The 17,829-nt window shown below is 35.6% G+C and overlaps 1 protein-coding gene across 1 annotated transcript in view; it reads right to left on the bottom strand.

The window, feature by feature from the left end:
• Positions 1-17,829, bottom strand: part of PIK3C2G (phosphatidylinositol-4-phosphate 3-kinase catalytic subunit type 2 gamma) — a 410,590-nt gene that overhangs the window by 291,655 nt on the left and 101,106 nt on the right. The window contains exons 11-13 of the mRNA XM_061124127.1: positions 16,441-16,639; positions 9,156-9,278; positions 1,877-2,005 (exon numbers count right to left, since the gene is read on the bottom strand). Coding sequence (XP_060980110.1) covers positions 1,877-2,005; positions 9,156-9,278; positions 16,441-16,639 — 451 coding nt within the window. The remainder of the gene's footprint in view (positions 1-1,876; positions 2,006-9,155; positions 9,279-16,440; positions 16,640-17,829) is intronic.

Here is a 17,829-nt window from a genome sequence, read left to right as displayed (position 1 = left end):
ATTTTCTGATTTTCATAAGAAATGATCTTTCGGAAACACTTCCACAAATGCTTACTGACATCCTCTTTGAAGTAAGTTGTGTTTCTGTGATGTCTCAGCATTCAGAATTTGGCCATTTTCCCTTAGGAAAAGCACTTAATATCAGTCCCAGATGGCGTTCCTTAAAGATACCCATTGTCTCTAATCACTTGCCTCTAAAATGCCTACCAAAGGTTAAGTGACAGATGACAAAACAACACAGAGGGAGCATTTTACTGTCAACAATAAGCATATAGAAAAAAGCCTTGAAGATTAGTCTGAAAGACAAAAAACATTCCAGATCTTTAATATATTTAACAAGTTTTTGATTACCTGCTATGTACAAAATAGTGTGTTAGAGGTAACAAAATGGATTTTTTTTTTTTTTCAGTGAGTAGCTACAAATGTATCCTACAAACATTTTAGATCTTACAAACACTGCAGATGAAACTTTAAAGAAACTCACTCAGGAGAAGGAAAGGCACCTGTGCAGCTGCTCCCAGTGAGAAAGTAATGAAAGTTCTTAGCCCACAAATCAGATTTTTGAAATATCTGCTAACAGCAGTTGGTATTCCTGTTAGGGTTGAACTGTTTCTGATAGACTTTTGAGATTTTATTTCATTCTAAATCTCCTATAGAGATTGATTTTCTTCCAATTCAGTTTAATAAACAAACCTGTACTGATTGCCTGTTTATAAGAGGTGCCATATTAGATGACAGAAATTACAAAGAAAATACATTCCCTGTGCTCACACATGTGGAAACTGGCTATAACATGAAAACAAATAAAAGAGCAACAAATATACACACACAAACATGCACATCATGTCATAATTAATCCAATAGAAACTATCTTTAAAATGTACTACAGAGGACTTTCCCGTAGACCTGGTGGTTAAGACTTGTGCTTCTACTGCAAGGGGCATGAGTTCGATCCCTGGTTGGGGAACTAAGATCCCACATGCCACAAGGTGTGGTCAAAAGCAAAACAAACAAGCAAACAAAACCAAAATACATATCACAGTTGCTTTGATGACATTTTATTTATACTGACTAAAAGTGGGAACTAAAACCTGATGAAGAATTTTGTTAACATTTTTATATTACCAAATCTTTCTAAAAGAGCAGAGGCAGAAACACACTTAAAATAATATTAAAATAACAACACAGGTTCTAATTTTTCAAAAGTCTTTTTTTTCTTTTAACAGTTTGATTCTAAAGCAAGTTTTGTCAAGGGAACGTAACTCGGATGTTTTAAAATATTTTTCTTTAATGACACAGAAAATCACATTACTGACTTTCTCAAATATTCTAAGTATTAATAATTCCAAATCCTTACCGTTAAATTGACAACTACTTTTTCAGTGGCAACTAGTTCTGACAGAACTCCTATTTATTTGGCTTACTTTTCTGAAAAATATAGTCTTAAAGTTGACATATATTTTTTCTTGGCAATAAAAGATCAGTAAACCAATTACATTGAATAATTTTACTTCAGCCAGAATTTCATGACTTACATTGTTGCTAAATGACAGTGCTGATCTAAATCATTTTGCATTAGTAATTCCAGAGAAACTGGCTGGTCAGAGAAGGAAAAGAAATTGAGATTGGTCATGCTGATACCTTTTCATGGTAAATGACCCAGTTGACAAGCTGAGCATGAAGCTTGTTTCTAAAGCCATTTCTACATTTTGCTTTTCAGTCCTGCTTTCAACAGTCATGATTTATATTGAGGTAGATCAATTTTAGAATAAAATGTCTTCTTGATTTTCTCATTATGCCATATACTGAACATTATCTAGGTCCAAGGAGGTTTTATTGAGATGGAAGTTTTGTTAATCACAAATGATATACTTACTGTTTTGGAAACAGTGGAAAACAAGTCCAGGCCAATAAATCTGCATTGGTTGCATAGGTAATCCCAAACAATTTTATAGTGAGCATGGATTCCCTTGGAAGTGATTTTATTTCAAGAGGAAAATTGATCCTTAAAATAAAAGAAAAAATTAGGTTGGGCTTTCCTGGTAGCTCAGATGGTAAAAAAAATTGCCTGCAATGCAGGAGACCCTGGTTTGATTCCTGGGTCGGGAATATTCTCTGGAGAAGGAATGGCAATCCACCCAGTATTCTTGTGTAGAGAACTCCATGGACAGACCATGGGGTCACAAAGGGTCAGACACCACTAAGTGTGCCAAGCACTGTTACCCTTGATCTCATTAATACTCCCAACAACTCTAGGACACTAGGACCCGATTTCAATGATGTTTTCATACATTTTTCCTTCTAATACACTGCTGTGTAACACAAGTGTTTTAACTATTTGAATTGAGGCATTCTCTTAAGTTTTAATGTTTTATCTTATAAATGCAGAAATATAGCAGAAGTACTAGAGTAATGAGATTGATTATGGTGATTGTTATGATTTTGACACATAAGCTTATTTTTTGAAAATTACAAAAACTTCAGCATCAAGAAAGTATGATTAACATTGTCTTAGGGAATGGGGGGAGGGCAGGAAATAACTCATAATGGGTCTTAAAGAGTAGGTTGGCTACAACCAGGTGAATAGTTGGAAAAGAATATTCCAAAAAAGAAAAAAGTGCACAGACAAAGGCACATACACATGGAGCTGAGGAATGGTCAGTGGTGCATTGTAGCTAGAACAAGAAACATAATCAAGTTGGTCTTAACCTGAAAGTTATGAAGGATGCAATTAGAAAGATAGGTGGTTGCCAGAATATTTAAGAACTCTGTATGCCAGGCAAAGGAATTTATTATTTTTTTCCTAATGGCAAAAGGAAACGTTTAAATGAGAGAGCTAAAAGCATAGAGAGTTGTTTATAATTTTAAATGTGAACTATTCTGGGTGATGATGAGATTCCAGGAAATTGGGGGCTGATTGCTGAGATGTAATAGACAGTACAATTCCTGGATATGTCAAGGTGAAGAACATCAAACTCAGACCCTGGATGGATTGTAGATATGGGTAAAAAAAGTGGCTAAGAATAAGCGTAAGGTTGTTAAAGGTGGAAAAAAATTGAATTTCGGCATCAAATCCATTAATATATATATGAGATTGCCTAGAAAGTATAAAGATACTTTAAGACTGGGAGGAATATACCTGGGTGGTCGAAGCATCTAAGAAGAAAGAGCTTTTGACAGGAAATTGAGAGATCTGAGGTTCCTAATGGTGGACAGGAAGAAGGGTATCTTTCCTTCCTTTCAGGAGTCATCTTGGCTACATAGAAATGATACAAGAGTCTCAAGAGAAATACAGTGTTTAGGAGAAATAGATTTATGGGTGGCTAGGAAGAATGTGTAGAGAAGGAAACAGCTACCCACTCCAGTATTCTTGCCTGGAGAATCCCATGGACAGAGGAAACTGGCAGGCTACAGTTCATTGGGTCGCAAAGAGTTGGACATGACTGAACGACTTTCACTCACTCACTCAGGAAGCATGTGAGAGTTGGACTATGAAAAAGGCTGAATGCCGAAAAATGGATGCTTTCAAATCATGGTGCTGGAGAAGACTCTTGAGAGTCTCTTGGATAGCAAGGGGATCAAACCAGTCAATCCTAAAGGAAATCAAGCCTGACTATTCACTGGAAGGACTGTTGCTGAAGCTGAGGCCCCAAAACTTTGGCCACCTGATGTGAAGAGCTGACTCACTGGAAAAGACCCTGATGCTGGGAAAGACTGAAGGCGAAGGGGGAAGAAGGTGGCTGATGATGACAGGGTTGGATAGCATCACTGACTCAATGGACATGAATTTGAGCAAGCTCCAGGAGCCTGCGAAATCCTATGGACAGAGGATCCTGATGGGCTACAGTCCATGGGGTTGCAAGAGTCAGACACAACTTAGCGATTAAATCACCACTGGGAGATAGTAGAGGACAGAGGAGATTGGTGTGCTGCAGTCCACGGGGTTGCAAAGAGGTGGACACGACCTAGTGACTACACAACAACAACAGGCAGCATTCAGCCTGAGGAATAAGGAGCAGTTAATTCAGACCAGTGCCCATAACTGATTCTGAGGAAATACACATCTTTCCCCTCAACATGCTATTCTCTGAGATGGAGAGGTCCAGGTCCAGGTGTAAAAAAACCATCTAACAAGAGGAAAGACAGAAGAGATGTTTTAGAGGTAAAATGGATAACTAATAATTGACTGACAGCATATTAGTGGAATAGGACAATGACGAGTTGAAGATGAATTTCAGGCTCCTAGATTACGTTAGTGGATATCTTTAACTGATAGAAAACACAGATAAGGAATTTGGGGTAGGTGACTTATATGTGGTTTATGGCATTCTGTCATTGAGTTAATAATAACTCAGAGATGTCAATATGTAAACTGCATGTGGAGATGAATCAAAGGTTTTGATTCAAATGTTGGCCCTGTGAATAAACAGATGTTCTTCTTTGAGTGATAAATTTAACGTTTTTAAGCCTTGTTTATCTATAAAAGGGAAAAAATATTACATAACACAATATGTGATAAATGGTAGATTGTATATCAGCAGTATATTCGTTATTCCATCAACAATGTAATAACTTATATTAGCCATTGTAAAACAGATGAAATATAATTCTAGTTAAAAGTAAGGGAGGGGACATACATATACCTATGGCTGACTCATGTTGATATATGGCAGAAACCAACAAAATATTGTAAAGCAATTATCCTCCAATAAACAAACTTTTTAAAAAAGGAAGGAAAGAAAACAAAGGAGAGGCTAAAGAAAATTTATTTTTCAATATTAGCAAAAATTTAGATTATTGAAAATTAAATTATCACGTTTAGTTATCTAAAAGTTGTTCTTATCTTTCATATTATTTCACAGTTATAATATTCATTCAATGTAATGTGGACATATTTCTCAGCTTAAAAAGAAGCTTTGAAACTCAACATAAAATGTTGATGATTTTGTGAAATGCACAGTAGTTTCTTGAATATTCTCTTTTACCTGTAACTGACTTTCTATTTAGTTTTCATAATTTTGTGTCAAGATGGAAGCTATAATCTCACTTTATTTCTCACATAATCTGGAATGTTCTTTTTCCCATTGAGTCTCTCTTCTTCATGTGTAACTTCACTTATTAGTGAGCTTTTCAAATCAAGAATGACAAAACATTCGATAAGTTACAGTAGATAGTTACTGCCTATCTCCATTTTGTCATTTTTATTAATAAAAATAAATTCTTCCAGAGTAAGAATACATACTTTATAGTTATTTATTCATTTTCTTGAATACATATGGATTTTTAAGGCAGAATAATCTCATAGTCACTGAGAAATCTTTTTTATTAACTTCTACACAGCTATTGAAAAATCAAAGGAACGAACTTTACACAAAAAAGGAAGAAAAATACTTTGAGATAATTCAATAAGTGAAGTACTACAAACTTCAAATTTTAACCATATGCTTGCCTTACTCTACTATTTAAAAATGATTAAAAACTAAAATTTTTCTTAAACATTCTTTACTTCTATATAAGACAGTTTTTCTAAAATCAGAATAACTTTTTGATAGTGAAATTGGGAGATTTAAAAAGTCACACTGTATAGAATTCCCCTATTAATACTGATATAAAATAATGGACCATTGTAAGCACTTTGACTTTTGTCTGAGTGAAAGAGGGAGCCATTTCAGGATTATAAAAGAGCACAGTGATGTAGCCTGACTTATATTTTAAAAGAGGTTACTTGAGCTGTTGTATGAGAAGGATTATAAAGGCAGAAGAGAAGTAAGGTGACTATCACAAGGCAGTTGTAGGAATACAGGGGAGATACAATGGTGGCCTATACAAATGAAAGTGACAGGAAATGACACTCTGGAAATATTCTGAGGAGAGAGCCAGTAGGATATCTGAGAAATGGGTCTGAGAGAAGGAAATTCAGGCTAAGGATCTGATCTAAACAACCAAAACTGGAAATGATCATCCAGGGTGGCCATCCATAGGTAGGACAAATTTGGAGTGTCAGATCAAGAGCTTAGTTTTAGACATGTTGAGTGAATAAGTACGAGGTTTGTGACCGATGCCTGGGTTGGTGATATAAATTTGGGAGTTGCTGGCATACAGATGGCATTTAATGCTATGTGACTATAAGAGAAAACTAAGGCTATAAATATAGCTACAACAGAGGAAGCTTAAGTGCCGGGAGCCAGCACATGAGATCCCACCCATGACAAGGTCATGAGGAGAAGACCTGACAAGCAAGGCAGATCAGGACCTCAGGGATTTCGAAAAGCTGCCCCGGCGCTCACCTTAAAGATGATCTCTGTCTTTCTGATGCTTGCTATATTAGACTACCCCCTAATTTCTGTGACATAGGAAGAAGGCCTTCCCCGATCTCTCTCCAAACAGAATCAACCTAGAACTTTAATCAATATGTCCCCCGGATGGCGGTTTCCTATAAGATTATCCAGGATGAAAGGAGTGTTTCAATTTAGACCCCTTTGCTGGCATTCTAGCCTGCTTAGCAAATGCATACTAATGCACATGGCTGCTCACAGCACCTTAATCATACACAGCATAAAGAACCTGATCACACAAAAGGCTCTAATAGGCCCAGAGCCCTTCAGGAGGTGAGGAAGCCCTATTAGAGAACATAAAAATATTATTCTAAAAGTGGTTATAGTTAAAGATTTAGAAAAATAAGAGTTTAGAATTGTTCATTTTAACCAGGAATGCTAAACAGGGGCTGCCTCACCAGAGCTGCAGAGTCTTTGTGTGGTAAACCTTTTAGATAAATTTAACTGATAACTTCTGCAAAAGGACTGACCTTTGTGTTCATTAAAGAATAGATTATGGAAAACAGCTTTGCATTCACCTAGGTCATAAAATGTCAATAGGCCCCGAGGCCAGAAGGTAATGTATAAGACTCTCACAAAGAAGTTGCAGGAAACACCCTGGTTTTGTGAAGGATAAGCTGATGTAATATTAAACTATCTTCCCCTTAAAAATGTACTAACTTAGAATATAAAAGCTACAGTAAAAAAATAAAGATTTGCCAGACTCTACTACACACCCCCAGTCTGGTCTCTCTTTCTCTCTCTCTCTCTCTCTCTCTCTCTTTTTCTCGCCGATGCCGTTCATCCTGAGGGTACCCCTGGATCCTGCTGAGGCTGGACCTCAGAACTTAAGGGCTAAGACTATGAGCAGTCTGGGAGAAGAAAAGGATACGGAGAAGGAATGCCCAGTGAGGGAGGCGGAAAGCTGAAAGAATGTGGGAAACAGCTCCTAATAGATTATGTAAGATGAAGACAGACATCAGATTCAGCTCTGCAGGTCACTGGTGACTCTAACGATCAATTTCAGTGGAAAAGAGATGATGAAAGCCTGACTGGAGTATGTTTTAGAGCCGGGGAAAGAGCCGAAGAAAGTGAATACAGACAACTCTGGAAGGGTCTTGCTGCAATGTAGAGAGAAAAATAGCATAGCTGCTGTTGAAACAATAAAGCAGAGTTTGTTTTGTTTTTTTTTTTTTTTAAGTTTAAGATTAAGAACTATTTGGAGAACATAAATATTCAGCCTAAGATTTTATATGTTGTAAAAAAGTATGAAAATCACAGTAAAAACCTCAGCTTTGGAGTCAGAGTGTATTATAAGTATATTATTATTAAACAAAGTTTATGTCCTCAAATTTACAGTCTAGTAATAAAACATGCAATTAATTGTATTGTAATGGGTATATGTCAATAAAATACATAAAGGATGCTACAGGCCAGGCATCTAGAAAAATGGTAAATAAATATATTTTTAATGAAATAAAATGAGAAGAATTAACATACACACTACTATATTCAAAATGGATAACCAACAAGGACCTATTGTATAGCATATAGAACTCTACTCAATGTTATGTGCTAGCTTGGATGGGGGGTTAGTTTGGGGGAGAACGGATACACATATATGTGTGGCGGAATCACTTCACCATTCATCTGTAACTACCACAACATTGTGAATTGCCTATATCCCAATACAAAATAAAAAGTTTAAAGTATGAAAAAGGATAAAAAGATTTGAAGGACAAAAAAAAAGAAAGAAAAGAATTCTGGTTAAAGTAACTAACTCTTGGGGGAATCAGAGAAACTCCAAAGGAAAGATAACACTTATGCACTCTTGAAGGACAAGAAGAAAAGTATACCAATGTAGTTATTCCACTAATACTAATAATTTCAATTTCTTTTGAGATTTTTTCTCTGAAATTGATTTTAGAATTAGGAAATTTTTCTCTTGAATTGTTTAAATGATGGCACATATTTGTCAGTTGAAAACAACCATGGATAAGCTTTAATTAAGTCAGAAGAAAAGTGAAAAGTCAAGTGAAAGTCACTCATTCATGTCCGACACTTTGTGACCTCATGGACTATACAGTCCGTGGAATTCTCCATGCCAGAATACTGGAGTGGGTAGCCTTTCCCTTCTCCAGGGGATGTTCTTGACCCAGGAATCGGACCAGGGTGTCCTAATTCTAGTAACTGAGCTGGTTAATATATTTTTGAGGAGTCACTTATTACATAAAATTCATTCACTTGCCAAGCTACATTTACTGGACTCTTACTGTGTCTGGTGCTGCTTTAGCTGTTAGGGATAAAATTTGAAAATAAAATAAATAAATGAATAAATAAAGATCTTGGTAGGAGTTGATTATCCCAAATAGATGACATTTTACACAATGCACAGATAGTTACTGTACAAAAACTTGATTGCTTAAATAAATTTGCAATTGGCTTTTGGGAGAAAATAGAGATTACATATGTCATTAAGTGACATCTTTCTTCTTTGTTATAACTGAAATCCATCTCCCTCCAATACCCAATAGAGGGTATTCCTTTTATACACAGTCTACAAATGATTAATAATTCTCCTTTCCCCAATTTCCCTCTTTGAGCAGTTCAATAATATAGATTGGATATTTATCTAGATTTTTAAAGGGACCTTTAATCTGTTGAATTGAAATTAGGTTACCTAGTATGCTTAGCATATTTACCACATCTCTGAATCAAATCAACCAGCTACATTAAAAAAATTATATCTTTCACTTAGAAAGCAGCAGGGGAGAGGGCAGGTGGAAGGAATCCTGGTCTTTATTGGACAAATAATCCTTCCAGAATAAAGATTAAACTTACGTTTCATTCCAGTTGACCATGAAAAAAAACAACTTTTTGACGGGAATATTTCTGCAGTTTCTCACTTGGCACAGCTTCTTTCCAGCATATGTAAGCCAACAGGAGAAAGAAAATGCTTTATAGCTAAAAAGAAACAACATTGATTCAGTAAGTTGAACACTATGAAGGAAGCAGTTTTCTATACGGGTCAGTTATTTTATAGTGAAAAGTCAAATGATAAAGTGCTGTTTGCTTGTACAGAGTGTACTTTAAAAATTACTAAGAATTTATGTTTGGTGGCTTCAGCAAAATTGCAGAATAATGGGAAGTCCGAGACCCTTTTTCCCCTGCTGGAGACACCAATTCAACAACAATACATGGATCAGTTTCCTTTGAGAGAAATCCAGAAACAAGTTAAAAGGCTCTTGTACCCAAGTGCAAAACCAGTCACAAAGAAATCAGTAGGAAAATTCATGGCACTCATTTTGCAGAGTGTCATGTGATCATAAGAGAACTCCCAACTCCCATCTTCTCCCTGGGGTGGGAAAGAGAAGACTGGAACATATGTCTGACATTCAGACTTTTTAGGGGTTTATCCAAGGGACTTGTTTTTCTCTTGCCTAAATCTGAGTGCTGAACAGGAATTGGTGCCAAGTTGGGGGCCTCTGAAAACAAAGGCAGTGAGTGGTCTAAACTAGCACAAACTAAGGACCTGTAGGCAGAGGCTGATGCAATCTGATGATTTCTGAATTGGCAGGAAGAGAGTGGAGCAGGGAGGGTGCAGTGTGCATCCAACTGTTTGGCTTTCTTTGGAGGCCGTGTGAGGGTCTGGTTTATGTCTCATGCACCAAAGCATCTATGGGACCAGGCATACTCTGAATGCTGGCGCCCAGCTGAGAACAAAAAAGAGCTGGGCAGCTTATGGAGAACCAGCAGGAAGGACCACAGGCTGATGCTAGATGAAACAAGAAATTCAAGTTCTTGACAAAAGAAGTAAAACCTCTCTAAGTGTGTATTGACACACAAATCCAGGGAGGATGTACCTACAAGAAAGGTTTGAAAACCCCCAAATCTCTAGCTGATTGGTAACATTCTGTCAACCACAAATTGGCATTTGCTATGGATGCTTGCCATCTACCTCTGCAAGGATTAAATCACATGCTACTGTAGTTGCTGATCTCCCTGCAGGGTAGACAGCAGAAATGAGGCACTCTGTGTTTCTGGAAACTAGAAAGGACAGGTCTCATAGATAGTAAGATATTTTCAGGAACTGAGTTTATGAGCCCTGTTCTTGATTCTCCTCATATCTTGAAAAGCACCAAAATCCTTCATATCTAGAAAAGCACTAAAATGATCATTTCTCGTGACTAGCAGAAGCTTCACGAGACCAACGGAAGCTTTCTACAAAAAATCTGTGCTTGATTGCATGTACTCCCCCTTCACCAAAGTCACATATATGCTGTCCTTTCCCCCTGCCTCTTTGGAGCCGTTTTTCAGAGCTATCTGAGGTGCTGCCTCACAGACTGGAGTCCTCATATTGCCTCAAATAAAACTTAACTCACAACTCTCACATTACACATCTTTTTTCAAAGCAACAATTCTTTCCTTGTATGAAACCAGTCCATAAGGACTGGGAGAGGTAGCTGATTTTTTTTTTTTTTTTTTAATGTTCAAATCTCAATACAAAGTAAAACAAGGTATACGGTGAGAGAGGAAAACATGAGCCCAACCAAAGGAACAAGATAAATCTCCATAAGTGAAATGAAAGTTGCTCAGTCGTGTCCGACTCTTTGCAACCCCATGGACTATATGGTTCATGGGATTCTCTAGGCCAAAATACTGGAGTGGGTAGCCTTTCCCTTCTCAGGGGATCTTCCCAACCCAGGGATCAAACCCAGATTTCCCGCATTGCAGGCAGATTCTTTACCAACTGAGTAAGAAGGAAAGCCCTGAGAGTCAAAATGCATTTCTAAATCATTTCTGAGAATGAAAGGATGAAAAATGAGGTTAGGCTAGATAAACTTACTATCTTCAAAGTCAATAATTTTGTATGAATCTAACTGACATTACAAAGATCCTCTAGTCTTTTCTCTACCAGGTCTCCCAATGAAAGAACAAAATTAGAAACCAAAGAGAAAATGCAAACAACCCTCAAGTGTTGTTCACTGCAAAGTCAAGTTTATTTGAAACATATCAACATAAAATGGTGCCAGGGCTAGAAAGCAAAGACCTTTATAACAGATGAATTAAAGTAACAAGTGCAGACACAGAACCAACACTCTTTTATTTCCTTCACAAAAGGGTAAGTTCTTACATCACCATATTGACCAACTTCATGAAATGTTATGAATACATCAAAATTGTGGAGAGTTGGTTTATGATAAAAGAAAAATCTCCAGAAACCAATCTTAAAGAAATGGAAGTATATGAGCTACCTGACAAAGAATAAAATATATACATATATATACACACACACGCTCAATAAGCTCAGAAAAATAATGCATAAACAAAATGAGAATATTAAAAAATATATAAAAAATATTAAAAAAATAATAAAAATATTAAGAAGAAATTGTGGAGCTGAAGAATACAACTGAGTTGAAAAAAATCAATAGGTGGGTTCAAGAACACGCATGGATCAGGTAGAAGAAAAAAATCTGTGAGCTCAAACATAGGTATTTGAAATTATTCAGAGAAACAAGAAAAATGAAGAGTGGAGAAAGTCTAAGGGGCTTACGGGACACAATCAACAGGACAAAGAAACACATTATTTGAGTCCCAGAAGATGACTGAGAGAAAGAGGCAGAAAGCTAATCTGAAGAAATAATGTCTGAAAACTTATTAATTGCAGGAAAGGAAATGGACATCCAATTTCAAGAAGCCTAATGGGCTAAACTAGGATAAGCCCAAGGAAGACCATACTAAAACATTAAAATTAAACTGTTGGAGGTCAAGTACAAAGAAAGAACTTCGAAAGCAGCAAGAGAAAAGTGATCTGCCACATAAAAGGGATCTCATCAGCTTTTCAGCAGATTTCTCAGCAGAAACCTTGAAGGCCAGAGGGAGCGAGATGATATATGCAAAGTTCTGAAAGAAAAAAAAAATATTGTATCTGGCAAAGCTGTCCTTCAAAAATGAAGGAGAAATAAATACTTCCTCAGGTAAAAAGCTGAGGGAGTTCATCAGCAGTAGACCTGACTCAACATGAAATGCTAAAGGGAGTCCTTCAAGTGGAAATAAAAGGATGCTAGATAGCAACAGGACAGCATATGAAAGTATGAAAGCTTGCTGGTGAAGGGAAACATATAGACAAATACAGAATACTGTAAGACTGTAATGGTGATACATGAATAACTTTTAACTCTGCTACATAATTTAACAGGATAAAGTATAGAAAACTTTAGTGATAACAATATATAAAATTTAAGAAGATGCAATTTGTGATATTAGTAACATAAAGTATGATGAGGGAAGAAGAGTAGAGTTTTGTATATGACTAAAGTGATATTATAACAAAATTTTAAAAAATGAAGTTATTATCAGCATAAAACAGTGTTTTAAATATAATATGTTTTATGTAAGGTCCATTGTCACCACAAAGAAAGCAACCACAATATAGATGATATGCAAAAGAATATAAGAAAGGAATTGAAGTGTATCATTATAGAAACTCATTGGGACACAAAGGAAAGTGGCAAGACAGGAAAAGAGGGACAAAAATGCTACAAAACAGAAAACGAGCAAAAAAACTGGCAAAAGTAAGTCCTTCTCTATCATTAATTATATTAGATATAAATTAAATTCTACAATGAGAAGAAACAGCATTACTGAATGGAGTAGTAAACAAGATCCAACCATATGCTGTCTACAAGGCATACACTTTAGATTTAAGGACAGAAAAAGATACGATAATCAAAGAGCAGGCATGGCCATACTTATACAAGACAAAACAGACTTTAAGTTAAAGCTGTCACAACAGACAAAAACATTATATGATGATAAAGAGGTCAATTTACCAAGAGGATACAATAACTGTAAATATACATGTACCCTAAATTGAAGCAAGTATATTAAGCAAACATTGAAGGGATGAAAAGGAGAACTAGAAAATAACACAATAATAACAGAAGATCGCAATACTGGTTATAAGGAATAGAACAATCTGACAGAAGCTCAATAAGGAAACAGAGGGTTTTAATAACACTATAGTCCAGATGAACCTAATAGACATTTATAGAATATTCCACCTAACCTCAGGGCAATATGCATTCTTCTCAAGCTTGGATCTTTCTCTAGCACAGATCACAAAATTGGTCATGGAACAAGTCTTAACAAATTTTTAAAAATTGAAATGATACCAAGTATATTTTCTGACCACAATGGAATACAAATAGAAATCAGTGGCAGAAAAAAAAACTGGAAAAATTCTCAAATTAATGCTAATTAACACTTCTTAGTTTCTGTTTCTTTTTTTATTTTACTGAAATATAGTTATTGTACAATATTACATTAGTTTCAGGTGTACTACATAATGATCTGATGTTTGCATACATTATGAAATGATGACCATGATAAGTTAAGTAACCATCTGTCCTCATAAAAAGGTATTATAATGTCATTGATTGATGTTTCTTATGCTGTATATTATTAATACATCCATGTGAGTTATTAGTTATATAACTGGAGATTTATGCCACTTAATCCTCTTCACCTATTTCACCGCCAACCCACCCCTTTCCTTCTGGCAACCACTTGTTGTTCTCTGAGAGTCTGTTTTCATTTTGATTTTTAGACTCTACATAAGTGAGAAATGAGTACTTTGGAACAACCAATGGGTCAAACAGAAATCAAAAGGGAAATTAGAAAATATCATAAAATGTGAAAACACATACCATAACAAAACTTATGAGATATAGCAAAATCAGTTCTAAAAAAGAAGTTTAAAGCAATAAAGGCTTACATTCAAAGAAGAAAGATCAAATAAAAACTACAATGAGGTAACACCTCACACTGGTCAGAACGGCCATTATCAGACAGTCTACAAACAATAAGTGCTAGAGAAGGCGTAGAGGAAAGGGAACTCTCCTACACTGTTGGTGAGAACGTAAATTGGTATTGCCATTATGGAAAACAGTATGTAGGTTCCTTAAGAAACTAAAAATAGAGCTACCATATGATCCAGCAGTCCCATTCCTGGGCATATATCTGGAGAAAACCATGCACCCCAATGTTCATTGCAGCACTATTTACAGTAGCCAGGACATGGAAGCAACCTAAATGTCCATCAAAGGAGGAATGGATAAAGAAGATGTGATACATGTATACAATGGAATATTACTCAGTCATAAAAAGAATAAAATAATGCCGTTTGAACTTGAATGAACTTAGAAATTTTCATACTGAGTAAAGTTAGATGGAGAAAGACAAAAATTGTGTGATATCACTTATAAGTGGAATCTAAAAAAAAGTACAAATGACCTTATTTGGGCTTTCCAGGCGGCACTAGTGGTAAAGAACTCACCTGCCTGTTCAGGAGATGTTAAGAGATATGGGTTTGATCCTTGCATCAGGAAAAGGATGGAGAAGGGCAAGGCAACCTACTCCAGTATTGCCTGGAAAATCCCATGGACAGAGAAGCCTGGCAGGCTACAGTCCAAAGGGTTGCAAAGAGTCAGACACAACTGAAACGACTTAACACACACACATGACCTTGTTTACAAAACAGAAATAGAGTCACAGATGCAGAAAACAAACATGGTTACCAGGCAGGGAAGTGGGGGAGGGGAGGGATAAATTGGGAGATTGGGATTGATATATATACACTACTATATATTTATAAAGTAGATAACTAATAAGGACCTACTATATAGCACAGGGAAGTCTTTTCAATACTCTGTAATAACCTCTATGGGAAAAGAATCTATAAGAGTGGATCCATGTATATGTATAACTGATTCACTTTACTTTAGTAGCAGAAACTAACACATTGTAAATCAACTATGCTGCAATAAAAATTTCAAAAACAGATTTAAAAAATTAAAAATGAAAGAAGTTCACAAATAAACAATCTAAATCTATACTCAAGGAACCAGAAAACAAAGAACAAACTAAGATAAAAATTAGAAGAAAGAAAATAATAAAGATTAGAAGCAAAATAAATAAAATAGAATAGTGAAACAATAGAAAAATCAACAAAACTAAATTTCCCACATACATAAATAGAAGCTGTATGTATATAGCTTTCTCAGTATTTATCTGGCTACATGGTTTTTCCAGGTGAATTAGAATCAATAAGGATATACTAAAGGTTTAAAAATTATGAAAACATTTTAGTAGCAGTTTGTTACATTATACATCATCCTCCTAAAATACTTCATAAAATTAAGAAAGAGAAAAAGTGTAAAAGAATCATCCCATGGGTTTTAAAGAATGTTTATGTGAGATACATAGATAGCCGTTTTTCTTTTTTACATACAAAGGTAAAATTTTCATTATAATTGACTCATAAATTTTGCACAGTTTCCATTTGCAAAAATACAGACCAAGATAAAAGTTATTTCTCTTTTAGCTAAAACTGTTTCTTTTAGCCTTTCTTTGAGATGCTAAGTGCAGTGGGTGCAATAAATCCATTAGAAAATTACTATTCTCTTATCACCTTTAATTTTATTTAATCAGTATTCTCTTACAGATTTAATCCATAAGGAATTTAAAATAATTATTATAATATTACTCTAATTATGTTACTCAAGAAAATAGTACATAGCAGAATTAACCTCAAACCTGGCAATGTTCCATGCATAATTGTGGTTAATTTCTATTGTAACTCAAGTAACTCTTGGCTAATTTTCACTTTATCAAGGTACTAATCTCACAAAATATTTACTGCTCACAACTTGATAGGGCTCAAAGTGATTTCTTTCTATTTTTAAATATTCTCCAACTCCTTGTATGTGTGTGCACATTCTCACCCTGTGTTAATTGGCATCAGTCATTTAAACTCAAACATAAAAAATGAAAAATTTAGGGCAATCACTATGTGAAGATGGGCATTTTCTGTTTCTGTTATGATATATTGACAACATGCAGTTATTTTTAATAGGAGAATGGGAGAAGACTTGAGAGAAAAGGAATGTGCACTGGACTGGAAATAAAAGTGTGAATGATTTTAAGAACACGGATACATCCATGCTGATTAAATTTCAAGATGAAATACTTGCTTCTGCAAATAAGAACAAGGCAAATTATACTCAACTAGAAGCTACACAAAACTAATTAACCCTTTTGTGGAAAAGGCATCACTACTCACCTGTGCACCCAGGTTTCTGGAATACTGTGAGCTGCATACACTGTGAAGCTAAGGTGGGAAGGGACCCCAAGATTTTCACAGGAGACTCTATACAGAGGTGCATGTAGAGGCTGGAAATCTGCATAGAAGCTGCTGCAATGGATATCAATTAGCTGATAGATGGATGTGGATAGTTCAGTTGTCACTTTCTCTATCAAACCTGGGGAGAGGGCGGGGAGAGGGGTAGAAACTAGGTCATCTGTGAAGGGTCATATTTATCACAAACCATTCTTTACAGCTTTGAAACTTTTTATAACAAAATTTAAAGAAAATTGAATTAAAATGACCCTCTACCAACTGAAGCCAATTAGCCATCTGTGCCTCTGTATGCAGCCTGGGGTAGCTGCTATAGTGTAATTAATAAGCTTTCATTTCTTCAATTGCATAAATTTGGGAAGCGCAGCCTTTAATCACAAATCATAATTCTGGGTTATCAATTTGGCATTCTGCTCAACTATAATTCAGAAAAATTTTGGTCTAGATTATTATTGTTTAGAATTAATGTTCAGACAAGGGACATGTTTTCTGTGTGGTTTATCCCTACTTTAAACAAACTCCATCTAAGGAATTAATTATAATAAGTTTGATTATGCTATCTGTGCCATTAACTGAAGACTAATCATACACATTATGGTGCCATAAAAAGAGTGCTAGTACATGGCTAGGATCCGAGGTAAGTTTAGAAAAAAGATTTATGACATTTAGTATATTTCTTCAAAATCGAAGCCTTGCTGGAGTTTTACCATTAGTTATTTGTAGGGAGTCTACTGATTATCCTAAAAGTGACTTGTCGTGAAGGAAGAAAAAAATGAAGAAAAAAATGAAGAAAAATGACTAAGTACAGGGACCAATAGTTTTGAAATGTCTGCTAGATGTCATGCCAATTTACCTTAGAGCACATGAAAAGCGTCCCCTGATCATTAAATTTAAGGTAAATTTTTCTGAGAATGGTATTCTCCCTCTCGTTAAGCCCTCTTTGCTGGGCAAACTCCAACCTGAGTGGGAAGGAGCAGAAGAGGCTGATGAAATAGACTAGGCAGAACTGGTGGACTTTGATACGAATCTGGCGCCATTAGGATGGAGAAACCTGAGGATGATGAATGTCATCCCCGGGTAGGATTCGCTGTCAGACCCTTAACAGGGCAGGTGAAAAACACTCACTGCTGACATTTGGTATGCAGTAGTCAATGCATCGAAAATCCTAAGATGCTCATGACCTGCAATTATTTTTAATATTCAACTATGTTGTTTCAGAAGTTAGGTGAATAATCTCACGTAAAAAATTGTATTTTAAAAATTATTCCTTTTTTACCTAGAAGAGGAAACTTTAATGGACAAATATTTAAGTGA

The sequence above is a fragment of the Dama dama genome, chromosome 22 (genome assembly GCF_033118175.1).
Source record: "Dama dama isolate Ldn47 chromosome 22, ASM3311817v1, whole genome shotgun sequence".
Lineage (NCBI taxonomy): Eukaryota > Metazoa > Chordata > Mammalia > Artiodactyla > Cervidae > Dama > Dama dama.
The sequence above is the reverse complement of the archived record's forward strand: the minus strand, read 5'-3'. Positions and strand labels throughout refer to the sequence as shown.